At 38.2% G+C, this 21,936-nt stretch overlaps 2 protein-coding genes across 2 annotated transcripts; both read left to right on the forward strand.

The window, feature by feature from the left end:
* Positions 1-376: 376 nt before the first annotated feature.
* On the forward strand, positions 377-9,437 carry LOC147763415 (uncharacterized). The gene is made up of 6 exons (XM_087003013.1): positions 377-536; positions 2,154-2,249; positions 2,592-2,623; positions 2,879-2,936; positions 3,520-3,712; positions 9,389-9,437. The coding sequence occupies exons 1-6, from the start codon at positions 377-379 to the stop codon at positions 9,435-9,437; spliced, it is 588 nt and encodes a 195-aa protein (XP_086859139.1).
* Positions 9,438-13,246: 3,809 nt separating this feature from the next.
* Positions 13,247-16,550, forward strand: LOC106154554 (toll-like receptor 4). The gene has a single exon (XM_013528942.2). The coding sequence runs from the start codon at positions 13,335-13,337 to the stop codon at positions 15,861-15,863; it is 2,529 nt and encodes an 842-aa protein (XP_013384396.2). The 5' UTR covers positions 13,247-13,334; the 3' UTR covers positions 15,864-16,550.
* The last annotated feature ends 5,386 nt before the right edge of the window (positions 16,551-21,936 follow it).

The following is a 21,936-nucleotide window of genomic DNA, read 5'->3' on the forward strand; positions in this document are numbered from 1 at the left end:
GACATCCGAGTAGTTCCGAGTGCATAACCGTACACAAAGAAAGCATGGCGTCTCCTACGAGTGATTACGTAAAATTATGTGTTAAGTTATCTCTTGATTCTTTGCAAAATATGAGTATATCGGAATTGAAACCAGAGCAGTTTGAGGCCCTGCATCATTATCTACTGAGGGATGATGTATTTTGCGTGCTGCCCACAGGTTACGGCAAGTCCCTGATATTCAGCCTTATCTTTGATTGGTCCGGATTTGAACAAAGCGCGCTTTGACTCGTTCGCGTTCATTGGCTAGATCGTTCAATGAGTCATTGAGTGCGGGCTTTAAATTTGATTGGCGGGCGGCGGGGACAATCGAATGTGGTCAGAGGTAACTTGACACGATGAAGATAGGCTATAGTGAAGAGGTTAGTGTCAAGTTATCTCTGAAGCTCAGGGTGCACAGTTTACAATCAAGGAAGAACGAGGAAATGTTGAAAGCCGTTATTCTTTTGCTGGTGGTAGGTTTGGTCCACCATATCAGGGCGACTGAAAGTGACGACCGTAAGTAATAACAGAGGCATAACTAACGCAAAAGATCGCGTTTGTTTGTATTGTTTCGGTGAGGAAGGGTGTTGGGAACGAGTGATTTCAGATGACTAAGCCAATTTTCGTGAACCCACACAAACATGAATACATCTAATGGCAATATCGGGTATGATAGAGCTACACACACTGGACATAGAAGTGTCACCCCTACTGAACCAATACTATGGAGGAGATAAATGACTGTGGAATGATATGCTCCTGGTATCATTTTATTAACATCAAATTTCACAAAAAATCACAAAATGAGAACAAAAAGTACATTCTACCAAAATATGCAGCTCAAGTCCAAAATTAGTACTTAGTGGCATAGCCACGTGACCTAATAATAGGTGCCAGTCTACGAGGCAAGGATTCATATAATTGTCTGATGCGTTCAGGGCTTATGCTGGCCCAAGCATGAAACACTGAATATAACAGAGTTTCTCTGCTGGTTAGACGGGCATTTGTCAAAAGTTTTGACATATCATTCCACACATTTTCTAGTATGTTTGCATCCGGACTCTGGGCAGGCCACATCACCCTGCGAATGTCCTGTTGGTCAAACCAATCATCAACTGCTCTGGGCCTGTGACGAGCATTGTCATCCTAGTGAACAAATGGATAATTCCTGTCACCAAACATGTTAGTAATAGATGGTAGCAAGCCTGACTCCAAAACAGCGATATATTTCTAGTGATTCACGTTTCCATCAACCACTATCAATTCGCCCACGCCATGGATGCTAATGCAGCCTCACACCATGATAAATATGCTGCTCCGGGTTCGAAAATTCAATGCATGTGGTTAAAATGCTTTACCAGCAGTTCGCCAGCATCGTACCCGTCTGTCATCAGAGGTCAGACCAAAGCGACAATTATCAGAAAAAATATATAGGACCAAATGTCATGGACTGTCCAGTTCCAGATCCTATTGACCCTAGTTCACTCTACGTTGCCGGTTTTGTAACGATATAAGAGGTTTCAGTCTTGCTACCCTGCTGTACACTCTCTGAGCATGTAACCGACGCCTTGCAACTTCACAGACATTCTTATGTGTGAAATTGTTCCACTGTGTTGCCAACTGACAAGCAGTGTCAAACTTTGACAACTTGGGCATCAAAATCAGTCGTCGGTCTTCACGGCCAGTAGTTTTTCTTGGACGACCCATCAGAGGCAATTTGTCTCTTGATCCAGTGTTTCTATACCGAGACCAGACCCTCTGCACGGTTCTGACTGAACAATTCTATTGTATCGATATTCTGACATTGCTTATATTCCGCCTCTTCAGGTTAATAACTTGACGCCTATAACCGTTAGATAATTGCCTGTATCTTGCCATATTGGAGGAAGACAAGAATAACATTTGCTGTACATGTACAAGACCAACAATACAATTCCATGGTATAGCGGTTATATACTCATTAGTCACATTATAAGTAAACCAGGCATTATAACTACCCAAGATCTGCCTACTTTTATTACTCTGATTTAGGGGGTGACACTTCTATTGTCCAGTGTGTGTAGGTAACGATCACAAAGTAGAGTGCATGAGATTTGTCTCCATCCTGTGTGCCTGATTCTGTTTTTTTTCCAGTTGGCAGCACCAAAGGGTGCACAGCGAAGGCGGACAAGGCACATTGCTGGGCACAATTTCGATATAAACAATGGCCAATCGAATCCAATGCTACAAGTGAGACTTAAAAATATTCACATTACAGCAAATAACAAAAAAATAAAGTTTTAAAAAATACTTCAAATTGCGTAAATTGTCAGGATTATGATGGTGATGTGCAAAGATATTAAATTGTGAACATGTATAAGAGATCTCTTTAATATCAGATGTGCCACGTAAAGTAAAACTTACACGTACTACTTATGTACGCCTCTTTTTTGCATATTTGTGTGCAATTAAATCCAGATGGTCACAACTGGAGAATTACGTAAATATATGGCTAACTTCTTGAGTAAGTCCATATCTTAAGCACATGCAAATGGTCTTATACACTTAAATTATTCTACAAATTGTTTTCAGTCGAAGTCAACTTGACACTGGTGTCTCCTCAGGTAAGTTCTAAATGTGTGTAAACCATATGCAAAAGACACTTATAGGAGCAGACCATGGGCAGCAAATACACTGAATGTTCCTGAGGTCATCAAGGCGTTTAAATTTTATATTTTTTACTTTCCACCACCGCCCTCAACCCGAATTTAAATACACATGTATTAGTAAGTTTTGGCGTTTTCTTAAACGTTTTTTCCTCGAGTACTGAAATACTGAGGTGTTAATCTAATTAATTTTTCTCTTTTTTTTGTAACTAGACACTTCGGCTGATACTGATTGGTGATCATAAAGAATTAAAGGACGTCACTTTAACCAGTAAGATATTATTATTCATGCAGAGTTTCACTTAACCAAATATAAGAGATCTGAGTTATTTTAAAAGTGGATGTGTTAAAAGATCAGAAATAATCAGCAGTGGAAAGATATTGAATAAAAATATATGGTTTTTATTCACAATGGAGAATGTCTTGCTTTAAGGCCGGTGATAGGGTTAAATACGCTTAAAATCATGTTTTTGAGTTTTTTGTGTGTTTATATTAATCAAAAAAGTATCTAACGTTGCATGTAATAATTTTTATGAATTTGCATCGCAAAATGTGTCTTTTGATGAGTTTTTCAACCGGCACGCGCCCCAGTCAGGCTGACAACTAAGCCACGCCTCTGTTACTAAGGGCCGTTGCCATGAGGGGGTCGGAGCACAGTTAATGAGTTATAAGCCGATTACGTGTGCGGTAATAGGTCATAAGTCTTACATCAGCTTAGCAGCGAAGAAGTCTAGCTAGTACACTATGAATGTGTTTCATCATATACTGGTACTAGTATGATCTACACCAAGACAACACACATTTTGATAATATATCCTTGCCACAGTCTGTATTGTAAAAAATTGTCTTTTAAGCTTCAAAAGTTCCGGATGCAGTATGTGACGAAGTGTCTGACACGTCCATATGGTGCGTCAGTTTCAAACAGTGGTCTTCACAGAACGGAGGTCTATCAGCAAACACAATATTCACCTTCAAGCTGAAGTACGCTCCGCTCACCTCTACCATCAATGCAGGTTCTTGGGCATTATCTAAGAAACTCAGCTCAAGGTTACCCTGAGTGTCAGAGCACAGTAAAAGCTAGCTTGTTAAAAATCTTGTGATGCGATCGCTTTTACTAGCTCTGGCGAACAGCGGCCATGTTAGATTTCCGTCAATCAAATAGAACTGCTCCGCAGTGAATCTCATCAGAATCAGCAGTTGAATGTCATCAGACCAAAATGAAACGTAAAACAGATTTAATTCTGCTTTATTTAATTTTATTTACTGTAGTAAGATATGTAAAGTGAAAAATAAATAATATGTTTCTAAAAGAAAAAGGTATATCCAATGTTTTTTGTATTTTTGCTTATCAAAGAACATTTGCTCTTGAAGATATATATAAACACAGTACACGTGCTTGCCATGTGCCAAGTTTGACAGCTACACTGTATGCCCGATACCAATATAAGGGCTGCGCAATGGCCACACCAAAATCAGTTTTTAAAGCAGAATGTTGTTGTGTTGTGGTACTGACCTTCGACTGCAAGATATTCTTAGTTAAAACTTCCAACTCCGCGTCAGCCACTTTGCTTCTTGTCTCGTCTGCACGAGATAACATCAGCTCCAGGCGGGAAAGGCAGCTCCAGGCGGGCAAAGCTGTGACGTACGAGACATGACTTCCAAATATGGGAGCTCCAGGGGGACAAAGCTGTGACGTACTAGACTTGTGACTTCCAAATATGGAAGCGCCCCAGGCAAAATTTTGAAGAAGAATGCCCACGAATTGACGGTGTTCGCTAGAGCCTGGTATTGCTGATATGGGTTATATATGAAATCCAGAACGAGCTGCCAATACCGGAATCTACCGTATAGCTAAAAAAAAACACGACTATTGGTACGCGTATGATCGATAACTGATTTAATTCTCGTAAGATTACCATCCGCCCCCTTCCTTATGAATAGGTATTACTTTATCAATACAATGCAACCGTCGTGTAGCCGCATGTTAGAAGACAATGTTTGATTACGCACAGCAGTAGGAGGCCGCTACCCCTTCCCAGCAAGGAGTCAACACAGCAGCGCGTAACCCGGGGTTAATTAGGGGTTATTAGCTGTCCACTTATGATCGGTATTGTTCGTCTTGATTGCAGCACACTTCCTACTCACTATTGGTTCGACCGCCTCTTCTTTAAATGCTCTCTCAAACCTTTCCTCTGTCAGCCGAGAATGGAAACACGTTTATCTGCCGATAACTTACGTCGTTGATGTATTATTCGGCATCATTCAACAGTGGTTCATAAGGCTCTATCTATCATTTTTTTCGTCTCGCATTTTACCAGATTGAGCTGACGCTCGAAAACTAAATTTAATGAATAATTTTCTCACGTGCACCGTATCCAGCTAATTTTACGACAATAACTACCACGGCACCTCCGCCATTTGCAATTGTAGACGAACCACGTGTTTCCAACTGATAGGCCAATACAACTATACCAGACCCATTGTACGAGAAAAGACCGTTTATATTTAATTAATTAAAAAATATTTGAGGATTGCGACTTTCTATTGATATACTGTCGATGGTATCCCTGTATTAAATCATCCACTGCTACCCCCACTTTTGTTGTGTAGCATGACTCGTATCACAAGATGGCCTTAGAAATGAAGTAAAACAGGCCTACACTCTGATAGTTTTTAGTCTATTATTAACCCTAATGTCGTTGCTTGTCATTCATTCTAGAACTCTCTGAGCCATCGCAAAATTATTTGCCAGGACATTTAAAGGCTACTTCTTAACGGATTTTTTTTTATTTGCACTGAGTCCAAAATGTTCGAGGACGTCTCTGTCGTTATCGCCGTTTCTCGGACGCAGTCCCAGACAAAGGATCGGAAAGTTTCTAAATAAAAGAACTTATAAATGCTGCCACTAGCCATCCTTATTGTTCCTAAGTAAAGAGAGGCGATAATGATCTTTTCTTTCTTCTAGCTTAGTCTGTCGACTAAAATGAACAAGGTTAGGCCTACAATGCAACCACCTATTATTACGACCATTAATGAGGTTCTTTGCTACACTCCCTTTCTTCATGATCGCGAAACCAGTGGGGTGCTGTGTTTTAAATATATAAAAAAGGGTCTCGCGAGGTGAAGCTATAATAATGAAATAAAAAAAATCCAATGAATAGGCCTATCTAATAAACCATGAAGCACGTAGTCTAGGCCTCTTCTTTGACCGACATCACATTTTTACATTCTTTGTTTTAATAAGAGGACAAACGTGGTCTAATTTGTCTTTTGGTGGTGTGTGATTTTGCTTGAAGTAGCGGAGTCAAGTAAATCGGTGATTTACCGTTGGTAAGAGTAGCGATCATCGCTCCTGCGTCCTCATAGATTACTTTCTAATCACCCGTAATTAACGCAGTCAGGAATAAGCGCTCAAATAGGGGTTTTTGTATCAGGGAAAATTTTAGTATTAATCTTATGTTATTATGTATCTGTATTATGTAATCATGTAACTCATTTTCCCAAGGCAACCACCAATTATGACGACCATTAATGAAGTTCTCTGCTACACTCTCTCCTCATGATCACTTGCTCGATCGTGAAACCCTGGAGGTGTTGTATATATATTTGGGGTAGTTTACTATAGCATGCTACACTCTCCTCATGATCAGCTGCTCGATCGTGAAATCTGGAGTGAAACCCATGGTTTATCTAACAATGGTTTAAATAAATAAAAAGGGTGTCACGGAGGTGAAGCTGCTTAACTCATAAGAATAACGAACGAAAAAATACGATGAACATTTAATAAACCACGAAGCACGTATGTTTTGACCGTTATCGCCTTTTTTACATAAGATGTCTCAACAAGAAGGCAGATGTAGTCCAATTTGTCTTTTGTTGGTGATTCTGCTTCAGGTGGCTGAGATTAGTTGATCGGTGATGCACCGTTGGTAAGAGTAGCAATCATCACTCCTGTGTTCTAACGGATTACTTTCCAACCCCCCATAATTAACGCAGCCAGGAATAGGCGCTGAAATAGGGGGTATTAAATCAGGAATTAATTTTTGTAATTATGTATCCGTAAAATAAGAATCGTAACATTATCACGTATTTTTCCTGATGGAAAATATCATAATTTATGCACACTGATCGAATTATAAAGAAAATCTCCAGATGTAAATAAAGGTCAGTCAAGTATCACTCATCCCAGGCTGCAGGGCAGATATAGAGAATTGAATGAAGCGCCAGTGATCTGGCAACCCTACAAATTTGTCATAATGATTCATGGGCAAACAATAGAAGCATGATATTAACACCTTTTACAGTGTGAATGACGACACCTTATGAGGCTTTTGTTTCTTCCCCTGGGTTGGTATTACAAAGTAAGTATGTTGACGTAAGTGTGTTGACTTTTGCATGTTCAAAGGAACAATGGAAATGTCATTTCAAAACAAAGAGCCACATTTCCCTACTTAGGTGGCCAAAATATTGTCAATGAAACGCAAAAAAGACAAAATCACCAGCTGTTACTGACTGAGTCTAACTCAAATGCAAAAAGGTACGCACAGCGACAAAGCGCTATTGTAAACAATGACCTGACGATGAGATCAATAAGATGTATAAAATGACTATTTGTACTATAAAACTGTACCCCTGCCCCTATTTGTATATTATTACACACACAAGGCCACCCTATACCAGAGTTACAGATTGATTTTTCATTACACAGTCTCTTGCACTGAAGAAAAATACTCGTAATTAATTTGCGGCCCTAGTAGAGGGTCTTCTCTCGCTTTCTCTCAAATCAAAATAAACTAGCAAACATGAAAATTGGCAAAATGTATTAGAATGTAAAGTGTTGCGAACCCTTTAAACAAGGTGAATGGTAATATGCACGTTTAGACAAATTTTAATTTTAATTTCAATTAAATTTAATTTTAATTAAAATTGATATTACCAAAATTAGTAAATGTCGTTTGCGTCATGTATCAATATTTTTGCGCATAATAGTACCTACGTTATAAACATTCAGCAAAGATATTTGGAAGGCCGCTCTTTTGTTGTTTATATCAAAGGAAAACTATTTGATACCCATCGTATCAATCATTATACCATGATAAGAGATTAGCATACTAATTTATGTCCCCAGTAATAATAACTTTAACAATAACAACAAACCTTCCTACTGTGCTTTCCGTTGCAAAAACAATTAGCCACGACTGTTTTATATATTAATAGATATTCATAATAATGACAATTTCAAAATCTTCAAAAGTACCGACAGGGACACGAACTCCCGTCGGGTAGGTTGCAGACGACTCAACGACGTTAACCGTGGTTCCACCAATTCTATTATTCGCGCATACAGATATCGACAGCTCTGTATTGCCGCGCATGCCGAAGCTTTGCGGAAATTGCCGAAGGCTAGGAAAATTCTTCAAAATATACTTTTATTACATTTAATCAAATCCAGACTATCTCCCACTGCCCTGAGGTATGGCTAAAGGCTTTCAGTTGTCATCAGACTTTGTAATTTGGGAGAAAAAAGTGAAACAGTAACTTCTGGTGATGAATAATAGGTAATAGTGCTGCAAGGTGTTGTTTTTTATCCCTGATGTACGAGTAGCTTTTTCTACAGTTTCTATAATTCTCTTAACGTATGAAAATATGCAGGTTTTCTGATATAATAAGACTTTGATAAAATCAAAACCAATAATACTTTTAAAGTCGAGAGTCGGGATAAATATCGGCAAGGTGGAGATATGTCCCGCCGGCGCCTACGCAACAGCAAGACTGAAGGACGCAAGTTACAAAGCAAAACATGTTTAGTCAAGTTAAAGACTTAATTACCGGTTTAACTTCGGCGGCAGTGCCTACTGCTGTGAGCAACATGCGCTGTCCATCGTAATCCCCCTATCATTAACACTGTCGGGGACGTGCGCATTAGCGCGTCTGATGTAGACAGCGTGTGCTATTAAAGTGACCGGGGACTTATTAGCTATAGTGTAGAACCTAGGGTACTCAAGGTACGTTTCCGTTTCAATCTGTACACATGCATTAGAACCTACACTAAATCCATGGTGTAAAAAGAAATGAAAACTTCTTCTTTTTTTTACATTTTGACAACTTTAACCTGGCATTCTGTAGTATAAGCAGTAGCAGCTTTTAGTGGCAGATTCTGAAATTGGCTTCGGCTACAGGTTTGAGGTGTACGAGACTACTGTCTGATAGTTGAATCTCAGAGAAGAGAATGCTTAAGGAACTTTGGTGGGAATAAAAAGTTAAGAGGCGACCATATATCGTGTTAACAACTTAAAATACGACATTAGTAAAATTCGATTAATTTATTCAATCATTTCAAGTATTTCACCTACTTTTGAAGTTGCTATTATTTCATAGACTAAACAAAATATGTCTTTACTATTGCAAATTTTCAAACACAATACAAGAAGATTTAATGCAATCAAACCACATAACATTAGGCTTTTTAAGATAGCGCTGCTTGTGACACCTCATTGTTATCAAGCACAACCCTTCAGTGTCACAGCTACCACATTGTGCCACATTTTTTTACGTTAAAATTAAAAAAAAACCAGTAGAACGCATGCGACGACGAAACGTATATTGGCAATCATATCGCATCTTTCCAAGTTAATGCCTTTCGCAAAGTATCTGCATAACACCATAGTGTATATAATGCTATACTCGTAGCTTATCCTTCTGTTTTTCTGTCTTATTTTCAAGGTTACATTTCAACAAATATGTGCGCATGCGTACAGAACCCAGTGTCTAATTGTAGGGGTCCATGTTCCTCCCTACCCAGGTTCTTCTAATATTTCACTTGTCACTGAAGCATGGGAGAGGGAATATAACCACAATCTCACATCTTCAGTTCCAACTTGAAAGACCTTTATTAAGTCCAAGCATTCAGCTGAATGCATTTGCTGAATCTTTCTTAATCTACCGCCACTGACTCATTATGTCAAGGACAGTTACACGTACCATACAAAGCTACCCGTTGTCTCAACCGCTGTGGGAATTTATTATGATCGTATTTTAAAGCTAACAGGAGCGACATGTCGCCGACTTAATGCTTCACACTGCAGACGACTATCTGGGAACATGTATGGAGCTGCTGAAATCATACTGCCTGATCATATATCAGAGGGTACTAAAAAGCAAGAACAAACCGTTCCCGGAGCCTGGACTGCAGGTAGACATGTACATTACTGAACATTCAGCGCTCAGTTATTTAGAGGTTGCTGATTTTAATAACAATAAAATGCGTTATCCAATCGACCACATTATCGTTTATAACGTAATGACTGCGTTCCTATAAAACCATCGTACAAGCTGGACCGATCAAAATCTGCGGGGCTGCTTACTTCAATGATTTCAGTGTAAACAGTTTAATTGTCGGGCATGTCCCCTTGAGTTAACTATAGGGGGTAATGAGTAGGGGTGCCAGACATTTAAGCAACTTACACTGAATGCAATTAAGAGAGAATCCCCGCAGAGTTAAATTGATCCAACTAGTACAATGGGTTTATGGGAACGCTCCCTATGTCTTAACTTATCAAACAATTTCTGTGAATGGAATGGAATGGACCTTGGGAAGTATTAGGTAACTCGCTGCAAAAGATGCGTACTCTCGACCTTTCAAGTAACAGTTGTTCAAAAATCAGTGAGTCGTTCTTATATAATTTTTCTACAACTCAGATTTTACACCTGCATAATAAAAAACTAAAATATTTTGACACTATATAGCGAGTGGTTCAATGTTATTGGAAAAGTCTTGATGCAGAATGGCTGTCTTTAGTCCTTTTTGCGCTTGGTAATTTTTATTTATTTTTTTATTCCCCAATAATCTTTGTGTATAATTCGTGTTTATACTTTTAAAAATACAACTTTTTCGTATCTTGCGTTATACAAATTGTTTAAAAGACAGTGGATTAGTACTTTTGCCCTAAACTGATGAATACCCGGTAAAGGAGTTCTGTGAAGTCAGTCTAAATGGTGGAAAATCACAACTTTGTCAATAAATCAGTAAGTTTCGATTTTATAAATATCTCATTGGTAATCTTACTGGTTTCCTTATTTATCTCAAAGGAAGCAGAAGTGAAAGCGACAGTGGTGAGTCAACTTTTCTGGAATCAATCTGCTTTCAATTCCACAGCAATGTTTAACGGCAACGGGGTGGGTCGTGACTATGCACTTTTAAACATATAAACTTTTTCGACTTGTAAAATTAATAATATTGGAATTCAACATGTATCTCCAAAGGAGGAAGCAATAGTATAGTGAGTCAACTTATCTGTTATCAGTCTGCTTTCAATTCCACAGCAATGTTTGCAGACATAGGGGGTGGGCTTTGAATATCCATTTTTAAACATTTAAGCTTGTAAAATGAATAATGTTGGAATTCAAATCGCGCTAGAAGATACGTAATGCACAAGCGAAAACAAAATTGGCTGAGGTGGCGGAGGGGAGAGGGGGGGGGGGGAGTGTACAAGCAAAAGAAAATTTCTTGCCTCCCTCCGCTCGGTAATTGTAAAAACGTCGCACGATCACAATTTACCAATTTACAAAGGGATGGAAAATTTCTTTAGATCTGTCTAGTTACTTATATATTTTCTTAGAGGTTGGGGACAGGTTTTAACCTTAAAAGAGGGAGAAGGGGATATCTTCAATGCAAAGGAAGGAGACACTTGCCTGCTCTGCTCCCCTGTTTCCCCACCCCCTACGGCAATGTGTTGTACTGCATTCAAGCGTACTCTCCTACTTAATTTGTTTAAATGAGCGGTCCCCACCTAAATATATCTCTAACATTTCAAGTTGGGTGCATTTTTAGATTGGTGGCGTAAAAGTAAAAGACACAAAAGCAACCTGCCTCGGAGGAGATAGTTTTAACTTGAATGGGCACACATGTGAAAATCTACATGTATATGTCCTCAACATTGCTTCGTGTGAGTTTGTTTGTGCTGCTACATTTCGAGGGCAATTTGAAGACAATTTAAAAAAGACCCAAATATAGGGAAGCCTGATTTAGGGCTAGGGTCAGACGTTATGTTTGCGTGTATAATATCTTGGCCCTAAACTTATGCTGTCACATATTATTCTTGTACTAGTACTACCAAAAAAAAAGCAATGAGGGAAATGACTGGAAGACTCCACTATAGTTGTTATTCGATACTTCACGTTTGATGATTGGCAGTTTCTATCCAAGAAACGAGGAAGTAGTAGCGGTACCGAAAAACCCCCCATTGAATCGTTATTGATTTATTTTCGGCGTTAAAGCCTTCCCCCAGATGAAAAATATTTTGAATAGGTTTATACGAGTTCATCTTTCCTAATAGCTTTCTTTTTCCTGGTCTCTTCACGTCAGATACTCTCTATTTATGCTACGTCCATCGCATTTCAGTGGCAAATTAAAGTTGCTACAGGTATTAAGGCCTCAATAAACGGTGTTCTTCTGGTTTTTTATGTCATAACTAACGCGATACAATGAAACTCGATTTTAGACAACTTACATAATTGTAAATTATTCTTTATTGGGCTTTCCTTTTAGCGCTAGGCTATTTTTAAAAATCGTGATCAATCTTTGTCTATAATTTTCGTTTAAACTTTTAAAAAATATAACTTCGTTATACGTATTGTTCATCTAGATTAAATGATATCCTTTGCTGGATTTTCTTTAAAAAACGTTTGTCGCAATCCTCTCTTTGCGAAACAGCAAACTTCAGAAATTGGAAGGTAGGTCATTTCTACATAAACATGTATATGTGATATACTGTGGAAAGAATTCACAATGAGTTTCGATACAATACGTATCTCTTTGGTTAGCTAACTAGTTTCTTTATTTATCTAAAAGTGAAGCAGAAGAGGAAGCAAAAGCGAAAGCAATAATAATGAGACAACTTATCTGTTATCAGTATGTTTTCGATTCCACAGCAATGTTTGCAGACATAAGGGGTGGGCTTTGAATATCCATCTTTAAACATTTAAACTTTGTCGACTTATAAAATTAATAAATTAATTGAAATTCAAATCACGCTGGGAGATATCTAATGCACATGTCGGGTCGGGGGAGGGGGATACAAGTAAAGAAAATGTTTTGCCTCGTTCTGCTCGTTGGTTGTAAAACAGTGTACAATCACGATTCACCATGCAGGGTATATGAATGAAAACCTTCTTTTGATTAGTCTAATTATTTTTTTCATTTTCTTATTTAAGGGAGGGGAAGGCAAGGAAAAGGGGAAAGGGGTTATCTCCAGTGCAAAGGGGGTAAGGCACGTGTCTGGTGTGCTCCCCTGCGCCCATGCCCCCAACAGTAATGTGCATTCATACGGTTGGTCCTGGTCATTTTTTATTGAGTACCTAATTATATATTTATCATTTGACATATCTAGTAGGGTACATTTTTAGATTGGTGATGTAGAAAAGACCTAAATGATTTCCATTCAAAGCTATTGATCGCCTTAATCGGCAGGCACTGAATTGAAAACATAGTCAAGCTCGAATATCCTGTTGTCAGGCGAGGAATGAAAAAAAAGAACTGCGCAATTCCATTATAATATTCTTTTATAATTACCAGGAAGTATGGGGTTTTGGAAAGAGAGAAGTCGCTGGTATAAAAGAGAATTGCTTTCCAAAAGTAAAGTAGTTTCTGTCCAACTCGACAGCACTGAGCATGTTGTGTAAAGATTTGATTCTGCTGGTTTTCATCACTGCGCCACTCGGTTGGCGAGTATCTCACAGTCATCGTCATTGTACGATCTATGACGACTTACTGCGCCGTGAAGTCCTCTACGACTGCTCGGGTAGGAAGCTTCACGGCGTTCCAGTGGACATCCCGGCCAATGTCACGGCGATCGATTTATCCTACAATCGAATCACAAGGATAACGCCGGGTAATTTTGGTCGTCTTCGTAATCTCAGTCGTTTAGACCTGTCGGACAATCGCATAGGAAAACTTGAGTTGGGTGCGTTTACAGACGTACCCAAACTACGCATGTTGAATCTTCGATCTAACTACTTAAGAATGGATTACGAGTCATTTCCACGAGGCGTTTTTAAAAACCTATCACAATTACAATGGTTAGACTTAAAAAACAACACCAACCGTTACCCAAAACCGAAAGAAAACTACCCTGACGAGACCCTCAAAGACCTGACGGGTTTAACAGAATTATATGTGGACGGACTAAATATGGAGAATTCTGTTCTTGGCCCAGGATTCGCTTCTCTAAAAACATTGAGTTTGTTGGATTTTTCTGGAGATAATGGACGCTGCAACCTAAAGAAATTAAGCAAAAATGTATTTTACAATTTACGTAATTCACAGTTGGAGTATCTCGACCTGGCGTATTGTGAACTGTATAAGATTGATAATTTTACTTTCACTTTTCTTCAAACAATCAAGACTCTTGATATTTCAGGTAACAAATATCTTGGATTAAATAGACTGGGGGGAGTTTTTTATGGATTACAAAATTCATCTTTGGAGCGTCTAATATTAAATGCAACAACGTCCCGGGAAAGTAGGACGTACATGTTGTACAGTAGTCGCGTATCCCATTATCTCCAGAACATTACAACATTAAAACATTTAACTCTGGACAGTAACTCCATATCGGATCTTGAATCAAACACGCATGTGTACTTGGGACATTTAGAAACTTTATCTCTTTCTGACAACATTTTTCTGAACGCAATCATGCCAGCGTTTGACTTGAGCCATTTGCAACATCTAAAGTACCTCAACTGGAGCTGGACATTTAGATCTAAACCTGAGGTACAGCTTAAACAATTAGAACGTGGAGAGTTCACGTTTACTATTATTTCCGCCCCCAATTTAGAGGTAGCTGACTTAAATAACAACGACTTGCAATATCCGCTCAACCACATCATTGTTCATAACGCTACGTCTCTCAGGTTTCTTAACTTATCAAACAATAATTTCTATGAATGGAATGGACCATGGGAAGTATTAGATAACTCGTTTCGAAAGATGCATACTCTAGACCTCTCAGGTAATAACTGTAGAAAAATCAGTGAGACGTTCTTATATAATTTTTCTACAACCCATGTTTTACATCTACAGAATAATAGGCTGGGGTATTCTGACACTATAGCAAATGGTTCACACACAAGTCCTTTTGGGTGGCTTGTCAATTTGACGTATGTGGATATATCTTCCAACGAAATGGAAAAGTTATCCCCAAATTTGTTCAACAATAATACCAAGCTACAGACAATGATGTTGAGAAACAATTATCTTACTTCGGATGGATTAAACCTTGACTTGAAAAACATATCTTTCTTGGATCTCGCCTACAATAAACTGGGTTCTCTGAATGCCAAAATGAGGTCTGTATTAGACGACGTCCAAACACGAGAAAAGTTGGTCAATGTGGTCGTAAATTTGGCGGGAAATCCGTTGCAGTGCACATGTGAAACTGAACAATTTTTCGTCTGGATGCAAAAAACAAAAGTACAATTTGTCGGTCAAGATGACTATCAATGCACCCTAAAAAATGGAAGCATCGTTAGTATAAAACAACTTTCTGCAATCGTTGGACACCTCAAAGTCACGTGCGCTTCTAAATTTACTTTGACACTCGTGTCTGTTGTTGTTTCACTTGTTATCATTACTGTTGTCGCGTCTGCGGTGTATTACAGATTCAGATGGGAAATTAAGTATTTCTTTTATAAATTACGAATAAGACGCAAAGAATACGAAGAAGTTCATGGAGATGATAACTATCAATATGACGCTTTCGTGGCATTTAGCAAGGAAGACTACAAGTGGGTGTACAGACAACTGCGACCCAATCTAGAAGACGCAGAAGCCGAGCAAGACCGACTCCGTTTATGTCTTCATCATCGTGACTTCCTACCTGGTGAAGACATCGAGGAAAACATTATCCAATCTATTTCACAAAGCAGAAAAACAGTTTTGGTGATAAGCCGAAATTTCGTGCGCAGCAACTGGTGCTACTTCGAAATGAAAATGGCGCGCATGCGATTGTTTGAAGAGGGAAAAGACGTCCTTGTTCTGATTTTGTTGGAGGACATTCCATTCCGTGAAATGAATGACACCCTGTTTCATTTGTTTAAATCAAAAAGTTATTTGGAGTGGCCTGACAACCAAAGAGATCAAGACGTTTTTTGGAAAAAGATAAGAATGGTACTGAAAAGAAATAATGACGGGGTTTAAATCAGAACGATTGTTTCTAAAATATTGCGCTTATTCAACCTTTTAATGATGCATGCGTTGTTTATTGGAAAGATCTTCCTGCCTTCAAACACGACTTCTTATTTACTTTTTAATAATGAAACAGGTGGTATTTGCACTGATTCCAATTTTGTAATTCAGATCAGTAATGATTACAATGTACTATCAGAGGTATGTTGGGTAAGGACGTCTTTTTTTTTCAAAAATTTTCGCTCGTCAAAAATCTGCACTCAATTAGTTAGAAGAATATTTATGCATAAATTTGGAAACATCTCACTGTGATCCTGAGAGGGGATACTGCAATGCACTCTAGAAATAAGTAATATAATCTTTTTTAGTATAGTGAAGTGTAGTTGAGTTGAGTTTAGTATTATATTGTATAGTTATACTTATTCCAGCACAACTTGATTGAAGACAACTACGCACTTTAAATATATAATTGCAAAATACTTTATCTATGAACTATTCTCTTTACGCTAGGATATTTTTTGAAATTCCTGGTTAAACTTTGTGTATAATTTTCGTTTGTTTATATATATTTTAAATATAACTTAGATATAACTTTTTGCGTTATACATATTGTTTAAGCAGCAGTGAAGGTGGTCTGCCCTTTATGCCTAAACTCAACTGATTAATTAATTATTATTGTGAAGTAAGTCTAAGACTGGGTTCCCATGCCTAGATCGATCCATCTGGATCGGTCTAACTCCCTGGGGAATCTCACTAAATTGCTATCAACTTGAAGGCTTAAAGGGATAATAACTCTTCGTTTCGGCCAAAAAATGAGCACATACGTTGTATAAATTACACAGCTCACTCTTTTCATTGAGGTTGTCTACTAATGGAATTATCGTGGGATAATTATTGATGCGTTTGTCATCTAACACTAGGACTCAATACTGAGTCACAGACTGGCTTGATATTTCTGATAATACAGTGTTACTTTTGGGGGTTATGTTAAAGGGATAATAACTCTTCGTTTCGGCCAAAAAATGAATTTTCCTGGAGTAAACAACAATTTTCCCATACTTACCAATGGTTAATGAATCCATTTTTACATTCAAAGTTAGTCCCTGTTTTTTTTCTAAAAAGTTTGGTCTTTTGTTAAAATCTCCTAAGAGATTATAACAGAGTATAGCCATCAATGGAGGTTACGTGGTCTAAAGACAAGCTCAGATATTAGAATAATAGCTTTAACTGCCGTTTTTGTGGTAAAAGAGAATATATTATATTTCTATGAGTTATTCACAATGTTTTTATTGTGAAATATAGATCTCATACGAAGAGTTATTATCCCTTTAAATGTCTGTCACCCCTACTGAATCATCTAGGGTGTAAAGATAATTACCCCCTAACAGCTTTACTAGGCTTGACCGATATTTAAGCGGGATAAGCTGATAGCAATTTAGTAAGACTCCCCAGGGAGATAGATCGATCCAAATATCTGTGGGAATGGTCCTTAAAAGGCGAAAAGTTTCCACTGTTATCTTTTTAATCAGAAAGAGTTTCGATTATACATGTATACATAAATAGCAGTAATCACGCTGTAAAAGGAGAATCAACAACCCCAGGGACGGCCACACCCAATGCCAAAAAAGCCCAGAAGGACCCATACACATCCCCAAGACAGGTTTTTCATTCGCCATAGCCTTACGTTCCAAACATTAATACAGGTAGATAGCAGAATTTACAATGTCAGATTACATTCATTCACCCCCAGGACCACACCCAAAGTCAAAAAAAAATCCGAAGTACCCTTCCACATCCCAAGTGATACTGTAGACACGTCTCATGTTCTTAACTCAAATGGCTGATACAATGAGTAGATAGCAGAAACTACGATGTAAAAATTGGAATCGATCACCCCCAAGGAGAAGAATGGGACAATATCCCACATAACAGAATTGTTACCCATGTTGAAGGCTTGTCGCGCCGTCTACAGCTAGGAGATAATTGCAGTACGCGGTAGACGCACACGCTGTTAGGCACGTGATCTTTAACGAGCACACCCTAATGCTAATTGTGTGTGAATTTGGTGACATTTGATGGCGTCTTTTCAATTTTATAGACATCTGTTTACATCTGTAGAAGTCACAGTGAAACAGTCGATTTGAGGGGGTACTAAATGGTATAAAATATATACATTTTCACCTATTTGGTATTTTTTAAACCATTAATCATGTTAGACACGGTATCCGTAATAAAAAGCACTATATCTAACAATTTACAGCTGTAAGGTGATCATTTGTAAATATACAATATATTCGTCATAAAGTATACTAAAGGGACAAATGTTGAAATGATCACCATGCAAATATCAAATAAAAAGCTTTTTCATAGGGGAGTCATTGGGTGGTAAAATATAAATTTTTTATTTTCTTAATTTCTCATTAAAATTTTCACCTGCAAACTAGTAACAAAAAGTGCAAATGTATCCTCCATTATGCATACTACTATATAAAAGTCATATACTCCAATAAAATAAGATTTATAAAGTTTTGTGGGGGGGGGGGAGTCAAAATTTCATGGGGGGAGTCACATTTTCTTTATGAAAATTAGACTGGGGAGTCACATTTTCATAATGAAAATCTGACTGGGGAGTCACATTTTGGGGGAGTCAGATTTTCATGGTACACCTGTTCAAAACTAGTGCAAACAACGATATGTCTGAGCAAACTTCACTGAAACTTACTGCTGCAGACACTTTCAAACGGCGCAAGAACAAAATTTATTAAAAGAACAGGCTGAGATACATGTAGTTACACCTTATCTAAAAAATACATAGACATTCCATTTTTTGCAATTATGGGGAAAAGCTAACACAGTAAAAATATTAAAACAAAGCGTTATGCGACCTGTTTTCGATATGTTAGAGGACAAAGCCTGCAGTAAAATCGCCTTCGTGCACGATATATTCTTGTGTATAATATCTGTTAGCCTTATTATGGGCTTTGTCGTTTGCATTCGGCTAACTGTATGGGTTTGGCAAGGGACAATTCATGCAAATCACCGTCATATAGGCCTATCGAAAGACTCTAGCTGATACAGTTTGGTGACTCTAAAAAAAAAATTACTCGATCAGGGGCCCACAGTGTGATTTTGTATAGTATTTTAGGAGCCTCTGATATCGGAGAGTAGGGTGTTGCCCGCGTGTGTGTAGTGGGAGGGCGGGGTAAGTTATTACCTTTTTCCATGATAGTGCGTATTATATTTTATCCTTTTCTGGTTATTATAAGCTCTTATTTTCATATAATCTCGTGTATACCCGTGAGTTTAACCGCTGTAAATAATGTCCTCTGTTTTCAGAACTCCCTATAAAAAAAGCCCAGTTCATTGTTTTACCCATTTTGTCTTGAGACCGCAGCTGGAATAATTTAATTAATGCTCTCAGCTTTCACATCCAAGTAGGGGAGACACCCCGGGGTAAGTCGCCCCCCCCCCCCCCCCCCCCCCGTCAATTTATAAAAAAAAGTAACTACGAGGTAAAAAAAAATTGGACACATACTCTTGTTAAGTGACCGTAGCTTACAATGCTAAGGAAATGTCGGACGTTAAAAAGTTTTACTTAATCGGTGAGTCGAAATAAACAATTTTTGCTCCTAAAAGTAATTTTGTTTAAGAGATTTAGAAATCTATTTTCATAGGATTTTGATCGAATATAATATATGTATAGGGCATCAAACTGAAGCTCATTGTTTCAAGTTTCACAGAGATGTATCATCGTTGCTCATTCTAGTACCATAAATGGCTGCCATCCTTTAAAATAAAAAATGTGGTAGTTGGCTCCCTTGACTCGGGACAAGTTGGACCCTCATATTACCCACATCCTTTGCGCGCAACAGAGCTAGAGACCATTGTTGAAACAAACTCAATGGTTTGTTAAATAATTACCAGTTTAAAACTGAATTTGTTACTTTCTTTTAAAACGAAATTGTATTATATGTTTTCATTCATTAAATACCTGCATTATACCATTATTAATTCATTTTAAATTAAAACAAAACAACATTTATTGATTAATATTTTGGTTCTTGCAACACATACAACGTGACGTACGGAAACCTCAATAAATCTGCCTCATTTGAACTATTTATTCATCAAAGACTCTCAAAAACTCTCATTCTAGCACCATAAAAGGCTGCCATCCTTTAAAATAAATAATGTGCACACGGGGTTAGTTGGCCCCATTGACTCGGGGCAAGTTGGACCCTCATATTACCCACAAACCTTTGCGTGCAACGTTGTTTGAAATAAACAAGTTGGTGAAATTGACAAAGCTTGCTGGTGTTTACCGTCTGATTGATTTTATTTAATTTGCTCTCTGGTGTCTTTTCAAAAATTTATATTAGAAATGTTCTGTTGCTTGTATGTATTAAAAAGTAAATCCATTGGAATTTCCTTAGAAAAACATTTATTTTGCCTTAATTCATTGTAAGGGGATTCCCTTTGTATTTATAGTGTTATATGTGGCCCCAAGGGGATTTTCCACCCCTCCCTAGCTAGAGACCATTGTTGAAACAAACTCAATGGTTTAAAACTGAATTTGTTACTTTCTTTTAAAACGAACATTTATTATTCGTTTCATTCATTAAAACCCTGCTTTATACCATTATTAATTTATTCTTAATTAAAACAAAACAAATTTTATTGATAAATATTTTGGTTCTTGCAACACATACCCCCCCCCCCCCCCCACAACGTGACGTAAGGAAACCTGACTAAAACTGCCTCATTTGAACTATTTATTCATCAAAGACTCTCAGAAACCAATTTAATAAGTTAAAAATGAATAAAAATGTATTTCAAGGCGTTTACATTGGATATATACTTCATTTTCGTATAGGTGGGCCAACTTGCCCCGACCCTGGGGCCAACTTGCCCCGTGGCGGGGCAAGTTGGCCCCCCTGACGTCAACTGCGTTTTTTGTCAAATTGTGAGCCATCTGGCATTATATTTGAAAAATAATGACGTTGCATACGTAGCCTAGTTCATGGGGCTTACTTTGAAACCGGTTTTGTTACTCTAACTCATTCCAAATTGGCTCTACAAGGCCAAAAGTGTCGAACTGGGCCAACTAGCCCCGGTCTCCCCTATGTGTCCGAGCCCCACTTTCACCCCCACCCTAGGGGAACGGCAATGTTGTCCTGATTATTTTTGAAATTTTACAGGTCCACCCCCAATATATTTACAGTATACCTTTTGACATTTCAATGACCAAGCCCGCTTTTGATACAAAATCTCGTCCCTACACATGTAATGAATGTTGATAATTAGTATCGTTTTGTTTGTGTTTGTGCACATATTGATATTTGTAAGGCACATGGCATTGATATTGGTCATGGGTTCTAGTCTTACTTCCACCTTTATATTTCCATATTTACTTAAAACCATACTTCCTTTGCTGATAAGAGAATGCACCACAATATAAGAAAAAGGGTTGCTCGTTGAAAACGTAATTTCTGTCAAACTCTACAGCATTCAGCATGTTGTGCAAACTTGTAACTCTGTTAGTTTTCACCACGCTGTCATTGGCCTGGCGGCCGCATCATGATTCCAGCAATTGTTCAATTGAAAATGCCCCACTGCGCCAAGATGTCATTTACAACTGCTCGGGTAGGAAGCTTCACGGCGTTCCAGTCGACTTTCCAGACAATGTCACGGTGATCGATTTATCCTACAATCGAATCACCAGCATAACGCCGGGTAATTTCGCTCATCTGCGTAATCTCAGTCGCCTGTACCTGTCGGACAATCGCATAGGAAAACTTGAGTTGGGTGCATTTGTAGATGTCCCTAATTTACGAGTGTTGAATCTACGATCTAATTACTTACGAATGGATTACGAGTCATTTCCACGAGGCGTTTTTAAAAATCTGTCCCAATTACAATGGTTAGATGTAAAAAACAACACCAACCGTTACCCACAACCGAACGAAAACTATCCTGACGAGACCTTCAAAGACTTGGCGGGTTTAACAGAACTATATCTGGACGGACTTAATATGGAGAATTCTGTTCTTGGCCCAGGATTTGCTTCTCTTAAAAGATTGCGTTT

The sequence above is a fragment of the Lingula anatina genome, chromosome 2 (assembly GCF_051362555.1).
Source record: "Lingula anatina isolate TDL-2025a chromosome 2, LinAna3.0, whole genome shotgun sequence".
Taxonomy (NCBI): domain Eukaryota; kingdom Metazoa; phylum Brachiopoda; class Lingulata; order Lingulida; family Lingulidae; genus Lingula; species Lingula anatina.

Excerpts from the sequence above, each read along its gene's own strand:
- LOC147763415 (XM_087003013.1), top strand. The coding sequence starts at position 377 with ATGAAGATAGGCTATAGTGAAGAGGTTAGTGTCAAGTTATCTCTGAAG. Across the intron at positions 537-2,153 it reads GGCGACTGAAAGTGACGACC|TTGGCAGCACCAAAGGGTGC; the intron begins GTAAGTAATAAC and ends TTTTTTTTCCAG. Across the intron at positions 3,713-9,388 it reads TCTAAGAAACTCAGCTCAAG|GTTACATTTCAACAAATATG; the intron begins GTTACCCTGAGT and ends CTTATTTTCAAG.
- LOC106154554 (XM_013528942.2), top strand. The coding sequence starts at position 13,335 with ATGTTGTGTAAAGATTTGATTCTGCTGGTTTTCATCACTGCGCCACTC.